The sequence below is a fragment of the Aptenodytes patagonicus genome, chromosome 12, assembly GCF_965638725.1.
Source record: "Aptenodytes patagonicus chromosome 12, bAptPat1.pri.cur, whole genome shotgun sequence".
Taxonomy (NCBI): domain Eukaryota; kingdom Metazoa; phylum Chordata; class Aves; order Sphenisciformes; family Spheniscidae; genus Aptenodytes; species Aptenodytes patagonicus.
This window is the reverse complement of record NC_134960.1, coordinates 13648499-13673462: the sequence shown is the minus strand read 5'-3', so window position 1 is coordinate 13673462 and position 24964 is coordinate 13648499. Positions and strand designations below refer to the sequence as shown.

The 24964-nt window shown below is 45.1% G+C and overlaps 1 protein-coding gene across 6 annotated transcripts in view; it reads right to left on the bottom strand.

The window, feature by feature from the left end:
- LOC143166037 (5-hydroxytryptamine receptor 4) overlaps positions 1–24964 on the bottom strand; it is a 152669-nt gene that overhangs the window by 87777 nt on the left and 39928 nt on the right. For 5 of the 6 annotated variants that reach the window (XR_012996360.1, XR_012996361.1, XM_076350043.1 and 2 more), the window contains exon 2: positions 19213–19294. Coding sequence is in view for 4 of the 6 variants with exons in the window: in XM_076350043.1 (XP_076206158.1) it covers positions 19213–19238 (26 nt within the window). In the remaining 2 variants the exon portion in view is untranslated. Of the gene's footprint in view, positions 1–19212; positions 19295–21849; positions 21880–24964 lie in introns of those variants that run through there. The other variant, XM_076350044.1, reaches the window with a different exon arrangement.

Sequence of the window (24964 nt, the reverse complement as noted above, 5' to 3'; positions counted from 1 at the left end):
CCATTTCCAAACTGGAGAGGAATGACTCTGCTTGCAGAGGTAACCTGGAGCATCTCCTGGAGGTAGCCAGGGATCGTAGCGAGCACTTCATAACAAGGGACGTGTGTAATTCTCACTGAAAAAGATTAAAAGCTCAGAGCAGTGAGTTTTACCAGGGTAGCTTAGAAAAGAGCTTTCTTCTTGATTTGACAATGGCCTCAAAGTGTATGGGGAATACGTGGAGGGGTCGGTCTGCTTTGTTTTCAACCAAGCCATGGCTTTTCACTCTGTAACTCCAGCTGACGTGATATTTCATATAGGTCTTTAACTACAAATAAGCTGTCATTTGCCTTTCCTCCTTTCTACTCCCCTGATTATTCCTAGGCATAAAATCATAGGCTGAGAGTTAAACACTTAAAAATCAAGATGTTATTTTATGAGTAAACCTAACAAAGCGTGTCTCAGTATAGAAACATGACAATAGGGAAGATATTATTTGATCTATGGCTTTCCAGCTGTTACCATATTCTTTTCTACTGCCACCTAAAAATATTAATCAGAAGTCAGCATTAATCCAGAAGCATATAATTTCTTTTAATGCCTTCAAATGCTACACTGCCTGTGCTGTTTCGCTTCAGACTGTGCAGATGGCAGGACAACTTCTAACAGATTCAAATCAATTATGTACTTCACTTCTGTTTTAGAAACAGATTGAAATTAATTAAAGTATTGACAAGCCAGAAATAAACAGCATTCCACGTATCAAAATAACTCAGTCATATGATTGATTAGTTTATTTGAGTGCTTTTTGGTTTTTTTAACTAAATAAATTGCGGCAATGGGGCAGATGGGAAAGGATGAGGTTTTCTCCTTTTATGCTGGTTTGAACCTCAGAAACGTTCTGCAAACTGGCTTGCTTCCACTGACGGCGTGGGGCTGAAAACGCACCACACTATTGCAAAGAGTAGCAGCTCAAGTGGGACCATGAACGGTGAAACGAGGACTTCAGACCACCTCCTCCTGAACAAAACTACTGATAACATCACTGATCCTGCACGTCCGCTCCACGTGTCTCCTGGAGGCTGAATGCTATAGTGCTTCAGAGAATTAAGTGTTTTAAGCAGCTGATAATACTGATTGAAATCAATTGTCAAGATGAAGCAAAGAAGACAGGCTATTTAAATGCTTTAAAAATTGCCATGTGTGGGCTGCACAGTCAATCAGTACGTGCTAGGAGCACACTCCCATTTGGGAGCGGGTGCGTGCTGGAGCTGCCAGACACTGCGGGACCTCAGGAGACATTGGGGCCAGAGCAATGGCTCCAGCTCTGCACGCACCTCAGGCTTTGAGACTGCCCCGATTCAGGCTGACAGGCAAGGCACGAGGGGCTCCAAGTAACAAAGCCAGAAAAAAAGGAGCTTTCTGCTGGTCCATGCAATTTTCTTAGCTTACACCAGCAGAAGTTCCTGCCTTTTCTGGATGGAAATTGGATCTCGGACTGAAAACTGATCCTGAACAATGCGATCCTTTACCACGATCTTCATACAGATGAAGGTCTGAGACCTTGAGAGACAGCAGTTTGCACAGTTACATGGGAAATGTGCAACAGAGGTAGGAAACAAACCCAGACCCAGCGAGTGTCCGTCACTGCCTAAGCCTTAGGGTCTCTCCCCTTGCAGGGAAGTTAGGCGGGAGTCCAGCAGCCACATCCGTCTCCACTTTTCATACAATGAAGGATGAAACGCTGGCTCTGCTCTTTCCCAGGCAGCAGATCAAGTGTTACATAATTTACACCCACATATGAATGGATATTGCTGCAAGGCTGATGCATGTAAGTACAATCCTTATAAAAACCATTAGACTGTCACCGAAAATATAAGCTAAAATTAACTTATGAAATTAGCATTAGATTAAGATCATGGTATTTACATAGAAGAAAGGCAGCTGCTTACTTTGTTTGGGATCCACTAACAACTACCGGAGGAGAGCTCTTGTGCAAAGCCCTGTGCAATCACAAATGGCAATCTTACACATCTACCTGGAGTTTGCAGGACCTTGGCACTATGTTTTGTTCCTTATAATATATTTTCAAGTCTTTAAATTTTACTCCCAATGCCCCCTTCACATGCTGAATATTCCCCTTTTATTTTCACATAAATATAACAATACTTTTCGGATATGCAGGGTCTACTTATTTTAATGAGGTTACCAAATACTCTACAACTATGAAAAAAACATATCTCTGGCTTAGGCATAGGTAGGAATTTAGGCACACTACAAAGTGCAGCAGAGATGTTGTAACAATCATTTCTCCTTTGTAAATGCTGAATAAAACCAAAGATCAAACATGCCTTTAATCAGAAATGTCTTGATCAGTTCCCAATTAGAATTGCTCCTCAGAAGTAAGCCCACTGCATCTACCAATCTACGTGTCAGTTTAATGAAGAACAGAAGATGAAAGAAACACAAAAATAAACCTGACTTTTGGTGTTTATTCCATATTAATAATGTGATTATCCTCTATTTTCCAGATAAGTGGCTCTTGCCTATCTCATGTCATATGGAAGTCTTAAACAGAGCAGGCTGCATGTTAAAAATGACAAATACAACATAGCTATGCTCAGGAGATCTGATTTAATGAAGCAACTTATTTCCCAGCAGCATTCCCATTAATTGTCATTCATTTCACTTCCATATTCTATAAATGTTGAAGACAGAGTTTAGTATGTACTTTTGAACAAGAATGTTTGCAATTCAGTTATTGTACAAAAGAATTTTACTTTACAGAGACATAAGCAACATCACCATTACACATACACGTACTACTATCTCAAGGTTTATCTCGGTAGTTTAGAAACAGGGAGTAACTTGATGCAGATCTGTGACATAACCTCCTCTGGCACAGGAGCAAGCTGCGAAAATCAAGGTTTAGACTCATGCTAAACATACTCTGAGTGCCCAGATTTCTCACAGAAACCTGTGTGACGCCTCCTGCAATAACCAGGTGCAAAACTGGGGTGCACTGAGACTGATCAAGCAGAGCCCACTACTCTTCAGGAGTTAGCTGCTGCTCCTGGGCTAAAAGCATTTGTTTCCCTGTCTTATTACAACTTTTCCTGCAAAAACCAAAAAGTAAGCCCTGCCCTATCCCCACAGATTTGTTTGCCCAAAGATAACTCTATCAAAACACCATAATGGCAGTGCTTAGTCTTTATTGGCATTCTCGTACTGAGTTCTCATTTTCAAACGAGGGAAAACTTTGTTCCCATCTTTGCCAAAAGCCTGGAAGTTGCAAGATTTTCAAATCAAAAAGCATGAAGGGCCTGCTCTGCTTTTGCAAGCAATATTTGCAGTCAGGGAAATATTGTTAAATGAGAGGCATTCAGTCAAGACCGATGGAAGAGTCCTGGCATCAGGCTGTATATTAAAATATCCAGGCTGTGTACTTTTCCCACTGCTTGTTTACACCTTGGACAATAAAAGACAAATACAGCTATTGGCTCTCTAACTTCTAATATTTCCTGGATAGTTTCCCAGTTTCAGGAACCTAGAAGAATGAAAGAGTTTCTTGTTGTTAACCCTGCTAATGGAAGACTTGGCACAGACAAGATAATAAATTGATTTCTGGAATACATTTTATTTGAGACACCCCCCAGACACCCCGTGTGTCTCTGAGCCACACGAAACCAGTTCCCAGCTCATTCATTACCAGACAATAGCAGAAGGTAGTTTCACTTCTTTTTTGAAGACAACATAGGATTGTATGTCCCAATGAGTTTTTTTAAGGCACAGTATGGTGGAGTTCATCTGTTCAGCTCCCAAGGTGTGTGCCCCTTGAAGTATTTGACTGAGTGATTGCCTTGTGTCCCCAGGGAATGGTGCGTCTCCTTAGTCCCTTCTCCAGTGCCACAATTTCTGAACTGCCCAACCAGCTCGCTGTACCCTGACACAAAACACATCAGTCAAGCGGGATAAAAGTCATCTTTGAGATGTCATGCATTTCCAACTCTGCTACCACATTTTGAGCTTTACTATAAAGACCAGAGTTTGGTAAAGCTAATTCCAGAGGTGGCAGCCAGAAACCTTCCACCCCCAGAGTACGTGTTCATCAGCTCATTTTGTATGAACCTCGCTCTTGTATTTAGGCTCCAGATAGGCGTCCTTTCTAAGCAAGGACATGGAAAGTCATAGAATCATAGAATCATAGAATCATTAAGGTTGGAAAAGACCTCTAAGATCATCGAGTCCAACCATCAACCCAGCACCACCATGCCCACTAAACCATGTCCCTAAGCGCCTCATCTACACATCTTTTAAATACGTCCAGGGATGGGGACTCCACCACTTCCCTGGGCAGCCTGTTCCAACATTTAACCACTCTTTCAGTAAAGAAATTTTTCCTCACGTCCAATCTAAACCTCCCCTGCTGCAACTTGAGGCCATTTCCTCTCGTCCTATCGCTTGTTACTTGGGAGAAGAGACCAACACCCACCTCGCTACAACCTCCTTTTAGGGAGTTGTAGAGAGCGATGAGGTCTCCCCTCAGCCTCCTCTTCTCCAGGCTAAACAACCCCAGTTCCCTCAGACAATCCTCAGAAGACTTGTTCTCCAGACCCTTCACCAGCCTCGTTGCCCTTCTCTGGACGAGCTCCAGCACCTCAACGTCCTTCTTGTAGTGAGGGGCCCAAAACTGAACACAGTATTCGAGGTGCGGCCTCACCGGTGCCGAGTACAGGGGCACAATCACATCCCTGCTCCTGCTGGCCACACTAGTTCTGATACAGGCCAGGATGCCATTGGCCTTCTTGGCTGCCTGGGCACACTGCCGGCTCATGTTCAGCCAGCTGTCGACCAGCACCCCCAGGTCCTTTTCCGACAGGCAGCTTTCCAGCCACTCTTCCCCAAGCCTGTAGCGCTGCATGGGGTTGTTGTGGCCCAAGTGCAGGACCCGGCACTTGGCCTTGTTGAACCTCATACAATTGGCCTCGGCCCATCGATCCAGCCTGTCCAGGTCCCTCTGCAGAGCCTTCCTACCCTCGAGCAGATCAACGCTCCCACCCAACTTGGTGTCATCTGCAAACTAACTGAGGGAGCACGCAATCCCCTCATCCAGATCATTGATAAAGAACTTGAACAAGACCGGCCCCAAAACTGCTCGTGACCAGCCGCCAACTGGATGTAACTCCATTCACCACAACTCTCTGGGCCCGGCCGTCCAGCCAGTTTTTGACCCAGCACAGAGTCCACCTGTCTAAGCCATGAGCCGCCAGCTTCTCGAGGAGAATGCTGTGGGAGACGGTGTCAAAGGCCTTACTGAAGTCCAGGTAGACCACATCCACAGCCTTTCCCTTATCCACTAGGTGGGTCACCTGGTCATAGAAGGAGATCAGGTTGGTCGAGCAGGACCTGCCTCTCATGAACCCGTGCTGGCTGGGCCTGATCCCCTGGTTGTCCCGCTCATGCCTTGTGAGCGCCCTCAAGATGAACCGCTCCATAATCTTCCCCGGCACCGAGGTCAGGCTGACAGGCCTGTAGTTCCCCGGATCCTCCTTCCGGCCCTTCTTGTAGATGGGCGTCACATTGGCAAGCCTCCAGTCGCCCGGGACCTCCCCCGTTAACCAGGACTGCTGATAAATGATGGAGAGTGGCTTGGCAAGCTCCTCCACCAGCTCCCTCAGCACTCTCGGGTGGATCCCATCCGGCCCCATAGACTTGTGAGCGTCCAGGTGGCGTAGCAGGTCATTGACTGCTTCCTCTTGGATTATGGGGGGTTCATCCTGCTCGCCGTCCCTGTCTTCCAGCTCAGGGGGCTGAGTACCCTGAGGGTAACTGGTCTGACTATTAAAGGCTGAGGCAAAGGCGGCATTAAGTACCTCAGCCTTTTCCTCATCCTCAGTGACAATGTTCCCCCCCGCATCCAATAAAGGATGGAGATTCTCCTTGGCTCTCTTCTTGTCATTAATATATTTGTAAAAACATTTTTTGTTGTCTCTAATGACAGTGGCCAGATTGCGTTCTAGCTGGGCTTTTGCCTTTCTCATTTCCTTTCTGCACGACCTAACGAGATCCCTGTACTCTTCTTGAGTCGCCTGCCCCTTCTTCCACAAGCGGTAAACTCTCCTTTTTTTCCTGAGTCCCAGCAAGAGCTCCCCGTTCAGCCAGGCCGGTCATCTTCCCCGCCCGTTCTTCTTATGGCGTATGGGGACAGCCTGCTCCTGCGCCTTTAAGACTTCCTTCTTGAAGATCATCCAGCCTTCCTGGACCCCTTTGCCCTTGATTCAAGAACAGAGCACTTAAATTTCTTGTTTTATTTAAACCTCCTTCTACATCCCCAGCTAAGTGCACGTTCTGAATACTCTCCACAAAAGCCTCATCACATTTCTCACTTCAAATAAACATGAGAGGATGTCAACCTGGGCAAGCAGCAAGACAGAGGAAAAGCAAACAGTTGGGACTGCTTTGTAGATGGTAAATGCAGACACTCAGCTCAGATGCAACCCAGATCCCACCCAGGAGTCACTACCAGCACATTTCTCTGAGGCCAGTCTAAGAAGCTCTGGAAGTATTTGTTCAGTTGTGATTTCCTTTGGCTAACAACTGCAAGAGCTTCCAGGAGGAATGTCTCACCGTGCTCGTCTGCAGAAGCCCCTGACAAAGATTCCTAGAAAGAGCCGTTCCTGGAGAAGAGAGCAATGCGAAGGGAGACACCTTCTTCCCCTCAAAGGAGTGAAATGACCTAGAGGTTTCTTGGTGGCATCAGGTATGGACTCTCCACTCACAGGTTCTATGAACTTCAAGTTTGATCCACAACTGGGAGCTAGCTGCTGCCTCTCCCAGCTATCTTGGTGCAGGCTGATTTTAAAAATCCGTTTCAGTTTGATAACTGGCCACTTGCGAATAAATTACACCCTGATATGCTGGGTACCACAGGTCTATAATTTTCCCTGCCACTGACTGAGGAAACTGGTCCAAGAACTGTGAGGGGTAAAAAGGAAGAAAAGCTCAAGGGGAAAACAGAGAGATAGAGCCAGCAGCACCGCAATGATACTGCTTATGGTATCCTGGTTCAAGAACTATCAGATAAGTTCTTCAGACTAGAAAATAAGCCATGAAGCTGCATATCAAAATGGATGACAAACTAAGAGGAGCCCTATTGGAAATACAACCTACTGCTCAGACATACTTGGAAACAAGCAAAGGCCTGGAGAGCTGAAATTTGATAAAATAGAGCAGAAACACAGGATCAGTTTGAGGGTTTAAAAGCCTATGGAGGAAGAAAGGCTGGGCATGTCCGCTGTATCATGTGGCCCTTTTTGTAAAGTTTTGAGACAAGCGAAGAAGAAAGAGGTAAGGTGCCTGCACCCAGCATCTTAGATACACCTAGAAAATGACACTGCAAACACAATGCTCTTTTCAAGTGTCAGAGAAGGGACCGAGCAAGCCCAGAGGCACAAGGCTCAAAAAAAGACAACAGACTACAACAACCGTTTGTTTTTGTGGGTAATTTGTTCCATGTCAGAGGAGGGAAACTGGCTCCCAACCCGGGGTCGGCAGATTCCTGGCAGTGCTGAGCAGCCAGGCTGCTCATCCGGGGGTAACCAGGGAAGCATGTTCACATTGGGCTTAAATTCTCTGCTTAGGGGGTCTGCAAGGCTGTTGGAAATGCAATAGCACCTGCCAATCACAAAGCACTGAAAACCTTAATTAGTGACATTTCTGGAAAGCTGGTGTAGTGCATTTTAACTGAGGATGAGTACAGAAAGTTAGTTTGTTTTGTGATTAATTTTCTGGCCATTTAAACTTTGCTACTAACTTCAACAGGTATTTCAGGTGAGGGACACTGTTAGCTGAATCAGTTTACAGCTTTGAGCTCCAGTGAAAACTTCTGTTTTACAGTGTGTCACCCAGAGTAATTCAGAACAGATTCTCATGCAAGGAGACAGTATCAACAAGGGCTTTGAGCGTGGCTTACAGGGAAAAGTATAAGCAATACAAAAACACTAGGTGCCTGCATTGGACCAGACCCAGATCTGCTGGGCTCAGGAAAGCATACTGAACAGTAGCTGAATTGCAAGAAATAAAACCCCCATGTTTCATTGTAGCTGCCAGCTCTGCCTGAGAATCACATCCCCATTATGGCCCATAAAAATGGAAATTGCAAATAATGGCAGTAATGGGACCAAATCTATTCCATCTGCTTGGGAATGGAGAAAAAAAAAACATGCATTCTTCCACTCTAGCATGGCCCAAAATACCACAAAAGCAGTTTAATTCCCAAAGAAGTAAGGCAGCCTATTAATTTTCCAGGGATGTCTACCAGCGAAGAGGAGGTTCGTATCTTGATGCACAAGCCCCAGAGAAGCTTGTCTGGCAGAGGGTGCAAAGGGAACGGCCCATGCCTCCCACTATCTCCTTTCCACAGAGTAACTCAAAATCTGTCTGGACTCCTGTGACATCCTCTACTTGCCCTAGTTCTCCAAGTACCCAAGCCCCCAGTTGAGTCTGCTCAGAAACATGTCACAGCTCTTGGGCAGCTTCCTCACCACTCAGCTCTCAGTCCTGAGAACTTCTTGACTAAATTAACATGAACTAGGTCCTTCCTGCCTATCTTCTTTTGTTGGATTTATCTATTCTGTTATTATACTCCCCGTTGACTAGACAACAGCCTGTTCTCAGATAAGTCCTCAGAGCTCTCAGGAAGTTCATGAGAAGAGCAAGCCCTGGACAGGTCTCCAGACTAGTCTACTGACAGTGAGCAATGAGCTGGCCCATCACCACAGCCCTATGGTCTCACTGTGGAAAGGAGGCTTTGGAAACAAGTAGACTTTGTATTTTCAGGTCTTGGCCTTTAAGGCAAAGTTGAACAGAACTTAAATGCCAATAGATATAACTCTGGAGATACAGAGATGGGGAAAAAAAAAAATCATCTGAGCTCTAGGAGCCAACTGGGAGCTCAGGTGATTTTCCAGATTAGGCTAAGGAACTGGGGACTAAGTGAAGTAAACTGTTTACACACCTTTGACATCTGTAACTGACTAAAAGAACTCAGAGAGTCATCAGGACATGCTCTTGCCCAGCACTATAACCACTGGAGTCTGCTTTCACCTCTACCTGGTACTCTGCTGGAGCAGTGACCCAATATTCCCACAGGGAGGGCGCTTGGTCTGGGAAAGTCACATAGTGAATGAACAAGCAGACACTGAGTGCATTAAAGCTTTGGAGGCATTGGAAAAGCAAGGAAAATGTCTGTGCCTACTGTTAGGTAGAAGTACTCTGTGCCTATACACAGAGTCACAGTTAGAGATGAGCTATGAGATAAGTGCCCAACCTAGGGAGGGGTGACAGAAGACAGATATGACCCAAAACAGCCATGGCACATTTCCTCTGCTCTCATGTAGGCATGAGTTCATGTGCCCCGGGAAGGGAAAGGCCCTGCTCGAGTCACTCTCTCTCCTTCACTCTGACCCATCAACAGATGGATAGCCAGATATTTAACAGCATCCTGCTCACCCCATCCCATCCCATCCCTCACTAGCAGCAAGCAGAGCCCTTTTCTCTCTCCTTCACTCCTCTCCGAGCTTACAGCAATGCCAACGTGCAGTCGAAAGGTCAGCTGTTCGTCCATTTGTTACAGGTATACCAGCACAGAGCCAGAAACCCGACTTCTGTCCCCAGCAGCCCTCTCCAATGCTGATATTCTGTTTCTAATGCTTTTTTCTGCAAGGATGCTTTTTTTTTTAAAAAGTTTCCAGATTTGCTGTTCCTCAAATGTGAGAAATAGAAGGGCATCTGGCAAGTGTGAGATCAAATTCTCCCTGCAGTCCAGGCATCATATCCTGGGAAGGACTTGAGTTGCATAAGGCCATACTAAGCTTTCAATGATTCAACAGAGAGCAGAAACTGCATCAACTGCAAAAAGTCACCTGCAACAGACAGACCCTTCACCTCTTCACCTCTCTATCTCCTATGCATGTGCTTAAAGGTAGAGCAGTTTGGCCTCCAGTTACTTGGTTTGTGATGGAAAGTCCTCGGTTAACAGATGGGGCAAGACAGTAAGTTCAGCCAGCAACTGAGGTTCAAACCTCTGACTGTTTGCCAGACCAGGGAGTCACAACATTGATGATTCATTGCCACAGTACAGTGAGGGCAAAATAAATAGTGGAAAGACTGAACTAGGTAAGAATTGGAGCACATTTCTTATCTGCATCGTAGATGCACTCTGCTCCAGGGTAATAGTCTATCAACGGTCATTTATACTACCTGATAGTAGGTCCTAGACACATGGCCAATTAAATAGCACAAAATGTTTTGCTGCGGCATCTTTCATATCTGAGATAGCTCTTTCCCAGGCAGTGAATGGCTCGTTCTGCAGCTGCACACACTACTGCAGCAGGATCTGGAACAGGTAACAGCTCACCGCAGCTCTCAGCATCGCAGCCCTATTCCCAAGACAGCATTCCCAGAAGAGATGTCTACCCAGGACCTTGGGACTGTCTTTCTGCACTTCTCTAAAAGCAACTCAGAGAATTTTAACTCACTGAGAGGAGAGCAAAAGCCATTAGATTTCCACCTACAGCCAATACCCTTTGGTTTTGAGACACAACATCATGTCTGTTCTATGAAGACACACAGCTCTGTCAGTATGACTCATGGTGCCCTATTAGCCCTTACACAGCTAATCCGGTCCCGTGTCTCCCACATAGCTCCAGTTTTGCAGCAGTCCTGTCTCTCAAGACACCCTAATACGCCCTCCCATCTTCCTTACTCACAACCTCTGAGCATGGCTGCCTCAAGAAATACCAAACATGGAGACAAACTGAATTTTGCCAGTCTAATGCTGAGGGTCAGCCCTGAAAAGTCAAGGTGGGTGTCCTGGAAAGCCCCTGGTGCCGCAGCTGCCAGCCTTGCCCTTCCAGGCAGCTGGTGCGGGCAAAAGCTGGCAACAAGGTCCAGCCTATTTTCCTGTTGCTATTTTCCGGGCAATCGGCTGCTTTCTAGGGCAGCTGCCCACTTTTGCCAAGCCTTAGAGCCGGGTCTGTCCCAGGACATCCCAGGCTTTGGGACTGTTTTAACAGCCTTCCACTGCCTCTTCCAGATTTTCGCCAGCTGCCACTCTGTGCAGAGATACTGAAGCTAAAGAAAGGATGTGCTGAAAGACACTAAAAAGTTAGTTTTTATGGCCCAGCTCTTTGTCAAGGGCATTTTCATCTGTGCAGATTCCTCAGGGCACACTAATAAAAGCAGAGTGAAACATCACAGAAGTGTGTGACGGCCTTACCTCTCTGGGGGGGCTCAGCACACGCAGACAAATGGTAGAGCTGCCCCTCTGCCTCTGCACCCCCTAACTTATTTCAGAGAGTATGTATGTCTCACTTGCTCCACAGCTGCCATAAGGGAGCACACTATTAATTTGCAGAAGCTGGAGCCAGGCTTAAAAACTCCATTAATTAAGCGTTGGCGGAGGTGTTTGGAAAGACGTTCCAAAAAATATAGTGCTATAAAGTGTTTCCCTAGAAACTGAGAAAAAAGTTGAACAATATGAAAAGTACCCAGGCTGTTAACAGCTATTGCTCCTGCTGAGCAGTGCCTGGGCTGTAGGGAGCATTCAGCAGAGCAAACTTCTTTTGCAGGGCTTTTTTGGCTACCGACAATTTTTGGTTGGTAGCACAAAAAGATGAAAGTGAACCTCTGCACCATGCCTTGCTTCTCTGTGACCTCCTGCTTTGCCCCTCTTCTTGCACCCAGTGTCAGCAGATGGGAAATGCTCTGCGAAGTCTATGACTGCAGATTCAGAAATGCCCCATGCATTTTAGTGCTCCCAGCTTGTGGACTCCTTCCTAGGTGCCCCTGCTGTGCCCGACCACCCCAGCACCCCCAGGCATGCAGAGGCTAAACCCTACAAACCCAGCAACTGACCGCCTTTCAAATGGCTACTTATAATATGGTTCATTTTGTTCAACAGCACAGCTTATACATGGTCATATCTATAGCTGGTGTAAATCAATACTGTTAAGTTTTGCCTCATAAGGGATCTGTAGGGTTTTACTTCACTCTTTTCTGGCACCGTGTGTTCTGCCTGCCATTATCCTCCGGAGAAAGTGCACTCATCCACATCAGCTCAGCAAGTGGAACAGGACATTGTTATCACTTGTATACCAAGGGATGAAAACACTCAGCTCTCATCTACGTGCTCCTCCGATTGCTGCACCCCTCCTGCCTGGGGGATGCAGGTGGAGAAGACAGGGCTCTCTAGAAAATCTTCTCAATCAGTATGTCTGTCTCCACAGAAATGCATGAGCAAATACCTTTCTGGATGGATGCTGCAGGTATTACAGGAGGATTAGAGTTGATCTTCCCTTAGAAAGGGGACTAGGAAAAGAAGAATGGTCTAGGCTGATTCTGGCCTGTTAAATGTTAAATGACATTTTAGCCTGGTATTTCTCACCTAAACAGAAATGTGATCAAAGAAGTTGAGATAAACAATGATTTAATGACTCAAAGTGTAGAAGCTGGAGAGGTTTTGAAAAGAGCTTGTGTATATATAAGAATAAACACTTATATTGCAACCTGCTGGAGGAATCTTAAGCTGTTTGCTTTCTACGAATCCCCTCTGGCAGGGCACTCAGAGCACACCAGGTCTTTCCTAAAACCCTTCCGTTTTCTACACTTTGGGTCATTAAATCAGATGCTTATTTTGTTCCAACCACTCAGCACAGCCTCCCCCTTGCCCAAACGGCCACCTCTGCTTTCAGCCCAGTTTTCTGCCTGTCCTGCCTCACAGCTCAGTTCTTGGCCCCCTCAGTCCTCACTGCTGGCTGCCAGTGTCCAAAGCAAGAGGAGCACAGGGACCGAGGGCACGCACTGACTCCTCTCCTAGGGCATCCCTTAGCTACTTCTGGGGCTTCAGGGATGGAGCTCTTTGGGTGCCCCTCTCTCCCACTACTGACTATTGCTCCTGGTTCTCCCCAGGTTTGGGTGGGGAGAGGAGACCTAAGACCTTCTCTGCCTCTTTCTGCAGTCAGCCATCCTGCCAGTGTACCATCTTTAGGTAACGAACCTGTCTTAGAGCCAGCCATCAACAGCACCGCTTCCTGCAGTCCATGGAGAAAGGAGCCTCTTGGGCCAACACAGCAAGCTCCAGATTTGCGACTCACTCAAACATACAACTTGACTCAAGAGGGCATATCATCGAGAAGGTCTGTTGTCAGAAATAATGTTCACTATGCCTCTGTATGAGGACTTTGGGAACAGCAGCTTGGTTAGATAATGGAATATTTTCTTTGCTTCCAAACAAACACAACTAATTCAACCAATTTGATTCCTTGTTCCCTCACCTTGCTTCTCATTTCTCAAAGTCAAGACAAGATTAATGAACCCCACAGAGTACTGCTGGAGGGCTCAGCATTTTTCAGAGTACTTCAAGCCACAAAAATACCTTCAGCAACAAACTGAGAAAACTAAATCTGATAAAGCCAAGTTTGGAAGCAATTAACATCAATCTAAAATTCAGCTGTTTTGGGGGCTCAGCTTAAAACTAAATGCAATTACTGTTGTGACAAACTCAAATAATACATTGTTTCTCCATAGTTGATTCAGCAAAGGGAGTCTGCCTTCACCAACAGCTACAACAAAAAAACTTACATAAAAGCTATTTACTTGCACTGAATTTTCTCATGATTTTTTTTCAAAAGCTTATTTCTCAAGAGCATAACAGCCTCTCTCCAACACCTGAGGAAGCAAGAAACCTTTATACAGTGTGAAGTACACAGAACAGCTCTGACCACACTCAGAAGTACCCATTCAAACAGCAGAGGTTTCTCCTTGTTGCCCAAGAGCATGAGAAGAGCTCTGGCCACCAGAACCACAGCTCTGCTCACCCAGTCCTGGCTGTAAATGCCAGGCAGCTGCTCTTCCACTTCTCCCCTCCCAGCTATGGACTTGAAGAGTGACAAGGGCTGCCAGTGCTGGAGCTTGTATGGGACTCCAGTTGGCACAGTGGGGAGAATCAATCAGTCTTGAAGATTTGCCCAAGGACCTACAAAGAGTGTGGTGTGAGAACTGGAAAACAACCTAGTTCTCAAAGCCCAGAGCACAGCCTCTTGGATTAAAATGCTAACAGAAATATTTAAAAAGCTACCTGAAACACAATTGTGCAGTCAATATTTAGCATGCAACAGTAGGGTGCTTGCCCATTGGAAACATTAGCCAGCGCATGCAAATCAGTTTGCAGCTTTTGAGAAATGTTCAGATTGCCTCTCGTTAGTAACTGCAACTTTCCAACCTGTTGCACTGTTGTAAACCACACCAGAGCCTGTGTGTGCCAAAAGCTCTTTCAAAAAGCTTGAGCCAATGGTTTTCAAACTGTGTCAGCAGAGCATCTCCGAGCAGTTAACTGAATAAAGCATTTGAGCACCCTGCAGCTCTAGGGTGGTGGGAGATTTGCAGAGCTGCATCACAAAGAGTCCTCTATGGTGCCTGGTCAGCTAAAATTGAGGCAGCCCAGGAGCTAGAAATGTTGGGCTTGCCATGCAGCATCCATAGCAATGGCATGAATGAATGAACGATGAGTGCTGGAGCTCAAAGAAAGGAAGTGCACAGGAATGGCCAACCACGCCATTCAGAACTGGCGTAGATTTGAGTCACCTGTGTTCCCAGCAATGTAAAGGAATCAGATTTAGCTGCTACGAGATAAGGAGGGACTGGCATGTGACCGGAAACTTTACGTCATTCCTGGCTACAGGGAATGCTCTGTAGTGAGATGATGAAAGTCTTATCAAAGGTCTAGGAAGGCTTTAATAGTCTTTAATAAAGCCATTGCTCACTCCCTGTGCACGGCACGTTTGCAACCTACGCTGGCAAGTGCCCAAGAGAAGCAGAGTCCTCCCTGTTAGGGCCTCTCCGGATTGTTCAGCGAGGTCTGCAGGTGCCATTCTTGGTACACAGAAGCTCCTCTCACAGTTTTTACGGGCAGAGTTATTATGCACCTACCCACACTCTGTAAGACCCAACTGCCCGGTTTGTGCACAGAAAAACAAGAGTCCATGGATTCCCAGGTGACTTCTGTACACACAAACTATGTCTATTTTAGCTGGTAATTTGGCACAACAGGAGCAGATCAAAGCAGTTGGTACTGTGGCCCCTACATCTCCACCCTATGCAGGACATGGGGGGATATTTTGGATTAGATTTAGCCCAGTCTACCTGCCTGACCGTCCCCACCACGCCTGAATGTGGAAGTTGCACGGTTTGAGCCCGTGCTTCAAAACCTTTAGGCCTCATTGTGGACTGCAGAGTGCATGGTGCAGAGCTGCTGGTTTAATGTCTTCCAAGAGGAATGTAGTTCACAAGTCCCCTTGCTACGCTCTGTGTGATCTGAACTGACACACCATGTGTGGGGATGACCGGGGGATTCACCTTACTGCTGTTCTGCACCAAAATGCAAGCGTAGGCACAGTAAAACAAACTGCAGCAAAGCCTATTTTGTGCATATTTTCCTTTTGTGACCAAAGAGATTCAGCCTTTTCCACTTTCTCTGAGGCTGTCAAAATCATTGTGTTTGTATGAAAGTGAAATTGTCTAATGCATCAAAAACCAGAAAAACTGAAAAAGAGAAGTGCAAACATGTTTTGAAGGTTTGTACAAATTTACAAGAACCATGGGCAAACACCTTGTCATGAGCAGGCAGGGCAGCAGCCTGCTTGCTAAAACCCTTGCGCCAGCTCTGGCTCCAAACAGAAGATTCAAAGCGGTACGTCACAACCTTCAGATGGAGGAAGAGGTTTGTGCCACTGAGGGTAGCAGTGAAGGCATTTGCAGGAGCTCCTGCCCTTTGGCCAGAAGGCATCAGCAGCAACCAGCCTACGGTTCACCACGTGCCTGCTGTGCTAGAGTGGTCAGTGGGAAGGACCGCTGTACTCGTTTGTAGTGTGCCCAACTAATATTTTTATAAAGTTGTTGGAAATGAAGGGAATAAAGGGAACAGGTTTTTTTTCCCATACTCTAACCAATTCAAGGGTTTGAGTTTTCATTCCAAACTACTTGACAGTATCTCATTAACGTACTGCCTATAATAAATGTGTCCAATAACAATCACCAAGTCACAAGAAATTAAAAAATTCTATAAAATATAAATTGGAAATACTTCAAGGTCATTTATTTTTCTACACTAGAATTAGAGAAAATGAGGTCTCCCCCCCCCTCGGCTGTAATAAATACAAGTCCCAAAGCAGACTGTCTAAAATTTCCAGGAATATCTCTCTAACCTGATACTGCAGCCTTTGTAAAATTCATAACCAAATTTTTCCACAGAAATAAAACATTTGTACAGTTGAATCTGCCTGCAATGCCTCAGGTAGCTACAGAGATGTAAAGCTGCTCATCAGTTGGCATCCTCTGGAGTACCTCATCAAAACCTGTCGAGGGCAGGAGCCCTGCGCCCACAGCCATCCTGCTCCTGGCTGGAGCAGGACAACTGCGGCACTTGTTGCTCTGAACCGAAGAGCGACACGCTGTTTCCACAGGGCTCAGCTCTAAACAAAATCAACCTGTCCCTCTCTCTTCCCATCCCGCTGTTGCCCCCATGTTGTCAAAGCATCTCCCATTTCCCCAAGCTTTGCTCCCCTTCTCATGCAGAATTCCCACTGGAGCATCCCTGAGCCCCGCAGGGATGGGGAGGGGGGACCCAAGTGCTCCCACCTCTCAGGCTACCACATGCAGCTCTAGGAAACAACATGTGGAAGCCCCTGGCTTCGACAGAAAACATTCAGTATTTCACATCTCAGCAAAAAAGCTGAAATCAGGGCAGATAAAGGAGAAACATTAGCTACTTACTGGTAGCTGACAAGCAAAACTCTCAAACCCAAAAATTCACGGTTTGGAAAAATGTGGAGTCAAAATAAAATCATGTGCCTACCATGAAGTCTTTTTATGCAACCAGTCACACAAAATGAAGGACTGCCTTAGTCCAGCTCAGAAAAAGCCCCTGGGAACAAAAGAATAAAATCATTCCTGAAGTATAACGAAATGAGACCTGACCACAGTGTTTGATCAAAACAGCTGGGGAACGATGAATCAATATTGATTCAGGAGAGCTTTCAAATTCCCACAGATTTTCATTCATCAGATCCCCAGGAATACCTTGTGTTGCCTCTTTTAACATCTAAATGGGAAGGGATGAAATAATTCATCAAACGAGAATTTCCCCCTCAGAGATCCTTCCACTGCTCTGCCAGGGTCAGACCACACCAGCCAGCTGCACTGACCAGTCTCCAGGAGAAAGCAGTCTCTTGAGGGACTCCTTCCAAAAAACCTTTCCCCAGGCCTGTGCAATGGGTATTTTCTGCAGCAAGCTGACCGAAGGAGACCCCCAGCTCTCCCCACGCTCCCGCACCCCTCAAGCACCCCAACCCCCTGCCTCCCAAGCACTTCTCATTGCATTCAGGCTACATCACGTATTGGAAAGTATCACAATTAGGAAGAGAAAGCCTAATTTTGGCTGGGTTTTTTTTTGGACCAGGATTAGGGCTGATTGGAATTATAGTAAAATTCAAAAATAGGAAGAAACAGATAATGATCTGTTGGTTCATACAAATAGTGAATTACAAAACTCCAATAGATCACTTCAAAACATCCATGCTTGGTCAGACCTACTCAGTGTCTGTCTCCACCAGTGACAAACAGCACGTTACTGAAAAAAATATACGAGTAAAGTAAATATAATGTGACACTTCCCTCCCAGAATAGCCTCCCTGTGCCCAGGCACTTGTGGTTCAGACACTTGCTGAGCCAGTTTCTCTGTGCCCCTTGGTATTTATGAAGTGACAGATTTTCCTTCTATGAATGATGAAATGTATAGTGGGGAATTCTTTTCACCATATCACCGGGTTATAAATGCGACCTGCTAAGTGTGTATTAAAGCAGCAACCTGGAGTTGCTGGTGACTTTCCCGACACTTGAGTAGGTGAATGAACACCAGAGATGTTCTCTCTGATAGTATAGCACTTTGAGGAGGCTCATTAAGAGCAGAAATTGTCTTTGAAAATGTCTTCTCTCGCTCTGTGCATCCAACTGGAAAGAATGGGTTGTGGCTTGCACAGAGGCATGTCCCAACCTGAAAGCCCAAGAGCTAGAAAGCTGTGAGGACAGGGTGGCATGACAGGATCCCTTTTGAGGTGTAAGACCCTGTTCACCCCTTTTCTGTACTGCATTTCCTCCTGATCTCTGTTCAGTAACTCCTTAGGGAATGGTTTCCTGGAAGACCAGAGTACATACATTTGATCTGTCTCTATCAGAGCAATTTTCTCCAAGACATTTCCCTGTGTACTTGCCACTTGAGTGTCCAGGCAGGGGAAGGATGAAGAATTACTCCCCGAAATAAAAACCCAAGACATCAAAAAGATACCCTCTGAGTGGATTTTAAGAAAAGTCTTTGTGGAAAGGTACACCTCTCATTGCAATTGGAATACTGCTTCCTCTTGTGTCTGGGCTAGCAACATGGGTTTGGTCACAAGTTTGATGTCCTTGTGTGAAGTGGGTTTGGTGGGTCTCATTTCAGCCCCCCACACAGTTCAGCATCACCGGCAGCCTGGCCAGTCAAAAGGCCAAGAAACAAAAGGGACAAATCCTAGTCCTACAGAAAGACCCTGCAGATCACACGTGAGGGAGAATGGCAGAGCCGATGCCAGCCCTGTGTCCCAGGGTCAGATGCAAACAGGATCTCCAGCCTTTTTAAACAATTTCTGTTGGCATCACACTTCCAGGATCAAAATGATCCATACCGAAATTTGTCTCTCACTGATACCAGTAGTGTGCCCAGGGGATTGAAATTACTTCAGAGATATCATTTTTTTGCTTGCCCCAGTATAAGCCAGCAGAGATGAGGTTGTAAGTTTTTAGACCATTGCACCAAAAAGAAAAAAACCTAGGATCAGACCTTCAGCAGGCACAGATGGGCTTGTGCCTGGTCTTTGATGGGGCCCTATCCATCCTACTGCAGGGAAGTCCTTGATTTGGCTATGCCACATCTGACACACAAATAACAGGGTGACACTACAGCCTCACAGAAGCTCCAGGAAACCCCAAACCAGATACTGCTGCATGAGCAGAGACCTTCATCTACAGGCAAACAGAAAATACCATCCTGTAGCTTTGCAAACACACTGTATGGCCACTGCCCCCTGCAGCTCACCAGCTGGATGAGACGCGGTATAGGAGAAGCCGTGTAGTTTATCCTACCTCACATTAACATCAAGTTCTTCCATCACAGGCAATAGGCATACGTAGCTGGGAGTTCAATGTCCACAGAAGAGACCTCGTCCTGCAGTGGAGAGAGTTAGAAAGGACAGTTATAAGTTACAGGATCTCTCACAGATGCAGATTTACCCCAGTGAAGACACCCATATGCTGCATTTTGCGCCTCTGGCCTGGCTTCTCTTAGAAACAGAAGTTATGTAGACACGTCAAAATGAAGTCATACCATTGCATAGAGCTGTCATAACACAGTTTTCTGCCATCTACCCTGACATTTTTTTATCTCACAACACTAAGGTGCATACCTGGAGGCACAAAATCAAGCTGAAGTGATAGATAACCCTTTGTGGTTGTGTATACACCACCCATTTGTGCATAACCTAGGGCTAACAGAGTGCTTCAAGGTCCCAGGGGAACACTGGCTCTACTGAAAAGAACAAAAAAATTTCCCCCTTTTATGAGTGAAGTCAGGTCTTTACCTGGAAGCTAAGATCAACCTTTAATCCACTCCGTGTTCATCACTTCTCCTGGGGACTTCTTGGATTTAGAGTCCCAGAGGATTGTTTCAACTGCAGCACGGTAGTAAAATACTGTAAGGACTGCTACACTGGCACAGAGAAAAGGCTCTTCTGGCCAAATATTCAGTGTCCATAGAGGTGAGTAGAAGCTGCATAGGCAGAAGTCATAAGAAAAAATGCACAGGATACAGATCACATCTAAGACTGTATCTTTCACGGTCCTCTGCAGACATCTTGTGTCACTTGTTGAAAAATCCCATTCTGTGTAGTGCCTCCTCAAATGGTAACAGCTCCTTTCCTCTAATTACCACAAATGAGTTAGTAGGGAAATAATTTCAAAAGACACGAACCCAAAGCTTTATACCAGCACACACAGCATACCATGCTGTACCCAGTGAGCTCTGGGTGCTAGTGTGGAAAGGGGCACACACAAAAATATCACGGGTCAATCTGCCCTGTCCTTCTGCAAGTGAAACCCCCAATGACCTCAAAGAAATCCATCTATATATTTTGTCAAAGACTCTCACAGCTGAAATAGTCTTATTTCTTGAAATAAATGCAAGCAACATAAATTACTAACACAGGTACCATTCTTGAGACTTGTTCTCCAAGACCAACTTTTTATGAAGTTTATGAAAATATGTTATGTTGCAATTCTGATGGCACCGAGGAGCTGAGCACTGTGATATAAGTGACCTCTTCCAGGCTATGCTTACATTCAAAATTACATGCAACAGCATGCACACATGTAAGCTGCACTGGACCTAAGACTTTTCATGGTAACTTCCAAACTTTCAAAGCTACAAGAAAGTAGTTTAAATACAATCAACTGAAGAAGGCTTGCAAAACCTGGCTGGGAAAACACAAGCAAGAATGCTTGGTAAATTAGTTTCTGTTTTTACACAAAATTAAAACATTGACTTACCACTAAATTAAAATAGGTTTCCTGTGACACTATATTGTACAGCCTTATGAATACTTAATAGCAGTACTGTAATTACAAAGAACTAAATGATTTGCAGCTCAAGTTAAAATAAATGTACTTACTCCCAGTAACACTGATATAAATATTAATGGGATTTTTGATTCTATCAAAATTCCATCACAACTCCAAAGAAATTAATGCACCATCTTAATAAAGAGTTTGCGTATTTGCTGCTGCTAATCCAGTGGAAAAAATAGGATAAGTTTCTGAGCACTTCAGACTGTTGATTGCCCCTTGTGTTATGTCTCTAGAGAGCCAAGGATAATGCCACACCATGGTGCTATTAATAATAACTCAAATGCAAATAATGCCATTGTGGTTACTTGGCTTCAAAGAAAAGATTGTAATAATACTGACTCAGACTTCCTAGATACGATGCCAGCTTTGCACTGCAAATGAACACCCACTATCCAGGCCTGGTTCAGTGTTTACCAGAATTAGTACCTCAGTAGGTATAGATTACACATAGCTTTGCAAGCAAAACTTACTCGAGTCAAAAGGGTGGTTTTATCTGAGGGTGGAAATCTTCAGAATTTGTCCCCTATTTACAGCTTCAGCCTTCAACTGGTGTTTCTAAGGGCACTCTGGAATCTGGTGACTTAAAGACTACTGCTGTATTTTGCACATATAAAGGTGAGAGGTCTCGAGTTTCTAATCAAGTCACCTCTGTGTCCCTAAGACCTGACCTCCAACTTTAATTTGGGGGAGAAAAAAGCTCTCCTGTGCTCCTGCTCTGTAGTTCTTCCACAGAACAAAATGCCTCGCAAGCTGCTGGGATGGCTGCCTGTCAAAACTGCAGGAATAATATCCTGGAAGATGGTCTTGGGGATGTAAAAATACAACCAATAGTCTCTGAGCTCAAACGGACAAAAAGAAACCTCATTATTTCATCTCCAGAGAGGTTTAAGTAACCACTTACTTCAAATCATTCGTTTGGCACATAGGTTAAATTAATTTCAGTTAATTCAGTCGCAAATACATCAGAATAGGTCTGATACAGTCCTTTGTTTCAGTGGGGCAGGAACCCGTTCTTCCCTGTCCTGTCATTTCAAAAAGGATAAATAAGAACCAAAGAGAACACTCTATAAACTGCAGTCAAAACATGAGATCTTGACCCACCTCCTCTGCCTGCCAGCACAGTTTGTGAGCAGTGGGTAATTCTGCCTTACAGCATCCTTCAAATGCAAGTTGTCATCTCCGTTTACCGTGGAGGCACAAAGAGGTTGACTGAACCCCACCAAGAGGATTCAGAGCGGGGCAGAAGCAGTCCCTGGACATAAGATGTAGATATTAAACTGATCTTAGTGTTGAGATAGCACAGATATGCCACAAGGAAAATCTGGACAAATTTTGCTGACACTGATTCAGGGGAAATTGTTCCTTTGCTATGCAGAAGAGAGGCTTTAGTATTTATTGCTACAGTGGGAAGTTATGAAACTGCTGTGCTGCAGTTCATGCCTGTTACAGTTCTGAATTACAAGGGAAACGTGTGTGGGGGGGAGCCAGCAAGAGCGGAGGGTAGGAATAAGAGAAGACAGAAAAAACGTCACCTATCTGCACTACCCCAGTCCCCCATGCTCCCTTCAGTATCAGGGTTTAAGAGGTACCTTGGGAAACTTTCTAAAACAAGCAAAAGTCACAGTTTCAGTACAATCAGAATTGTTGTCTCACCTATTCATCAAAATGTACTTTTCTATGTAGGCACCAGCACTACTGTTCCTTCAGTCACAGCAAGTGCGACACACTTAAAAACACAGGAAAACGTCTTTGTTTCCATTAGTATTTCTTCACTTGTTTTGTGTTTATTTATACAGTAGAAATAACATTTTTGGTACAAAATAGGAAAAAATGAAGGCTTTAAGGATTTTGATTAAACTAGGAATTTTGTATACAAACACCCAGCTACATCTCACTGTGCTGTTAGGTGTGTTGCTGACAGCCATCCCATACACTGTGTGACAGCCAGCGACCACATTTCTTATATTGCACCTCAGATACAATTTATTTTTTCTTATAATTCTTTACATATTCCTAAGCTCTGCAGCCCTGAGAACATTCCCCCCCCCCCCCCGCCCCAAATATGTTATCTTTTTCCCCACAAACATAGAAACAAGCAATGTTTGGGTCTGAATGGGCAATGCATTTAAAGCATCACACTCCACAGCCCTCCAGGATCAGAAACCTCCCACCACTGTACAGGAGGCCTGCGGTGTTTTAAGGGCTGTTAGTACTTTCATCTTTCCCCATATGATGAAGAATATAATGAACATATAATGAAAGGACACTAAACCAATGACATTATTTAGCTTTTGTCAGCTTTTCCATAATGGATTTTAAAATCTTTTAAAAATCTTCCTTCCCTTTTGCCTCTCCCCATGACACCGCAGTGGTTAGACTTGTAGGCATTGGAGTCCCAACAAAGAAAGAAAAATGACATCAATACCATGTAATAAAAAAATCTCCACGAGTTATTCTGTAAATATATTTGGCTACACAGAGGGCCTGGTGCTATCCTTTGTTATTAAAGCGATTACTCATACTCAATTAAGAAGCTGTTCTCTGCCTCAGAAAGATAACACTGACCTCCTAACTCAACCCTTATACCATCCAGTCCATCATATATATATATTCCCTTCAACACAAAAGAGCTTCTCTGCCGTTATGCATGACGGTGATTACAGGTAGACGGAGCCATGCACATCACCGCAGCCAGGTCATGTTTCCCTGAACGTGAACGTCCAGCTTCCAACAGCTCATGAGCAGCCCCTGCTCTACAGCATGGGCTGAGGGCAGTGGTCCTGCAAACCCATGGTCTTCCTCTCCTGGGCTCCAGAGCCTTTCCATCCTGGGCTTGCTGAGAGCAGCCCCACTCACAACCTGCCACGGAACCCGAGTGGGGCTCCGGGTCTGGTTTCTCGTAAAAATCTGGTTCCCAGCTTCTAGCACAGGCTCCTGCTCAGACACGGGTCCGCTCTGCTGGCCAGATGGGAGAGTCAGGCTGAGCCTCTGCACTCCAGACATGTCTGAAAATGAGTCTTCTCGTATGTGTTCTCTTCAGATTTGGTACCAGGGACTGCAATGAAAAGCTCACCACAGTAATCTACCTAAGGACTTCCATTATCGTGAGGGGCTAAATTGAGGCAGTGAAGAGAAGTGAAATGGTTTCACTTTTTCAGGTGTCAGCACAAAATTAATTTTGATAACTCCTGCAAAAGGGAAGAAAAACTTTTCAGTGATTTTGTATGTCAAAATTCCAGTTTGGGGTCATCTTGCTTGCTTTATTTTTCTGCAAAATTTCATAATTTTAATGTGCACTGAAGTTACACAATATCTGTACCATCATGCTATCATGGAGACCTCTACAATAACTGAAACTTTCTATATTAGAATTAAAAAAAAAATCAAACATGGAACTCTTAAACAAAAAAACCCAAACCAACCAAACAAACAAACAAAAGCCTTCACGAAGAACTGTTTGCCCAGAGAAACTTAACTGAAGTCAGTACTCTTGGCAGTATTTTCACTTCAGCAAAGCATAACATTTTTTAATGCAAAAAAAATACAGGCACAGCATCTCCAGCAGGCTTGACGTGACAGCTCCATAGACGTCCCTTGTGAGGCAAGAACTCCTCATCTTATTTTATTCTCCACTAATCACTGCCAAGAGCAAGACAGATACACCATATGTGTATGACTAGTCCTAGTCATCACTGCACAGGAGACTGGCTCTGACTTGGGAAAGGCAATCCAGTAATAAGCCTCGGTGAGGCTGCACTAATGACATTCAGGGAAATCAGAAACCATCCGTTGAGATCAGCTGCATGCTTGTGCCTCACTCCTTCACCTGACACACCACCAAGTCACTTTAGCAGATGCTCCCCTACCTCTGCCCCTTCTCCTCCTCACCTCCACAGTGGTGGGGGGTAGGAAAGGGAAAACCCAATGAGGAGGTGGATAAATGGATGTATCTTCCCAACCAAGCTGTAGGGACTCTTGGGGAAGCCTTACTCAGTGGCTTTAAGGTATTAACAAAGAATTCACTTCTCAGAGACCATAAGGAGTTAGCTGGTGGCCAACAGCTAATCCTGTCTCTTAAGTGACCACAAAGTCACCTGCCCTATGTGGTGGCCTTGGTCTGCCCGGTAGAGATGAAAATGTCCCACCAGATGACAGCAATAGCCAAGACACTCTCCTTGCAAGGCACTAATTAACTGAGACACTGACACATTCTTCA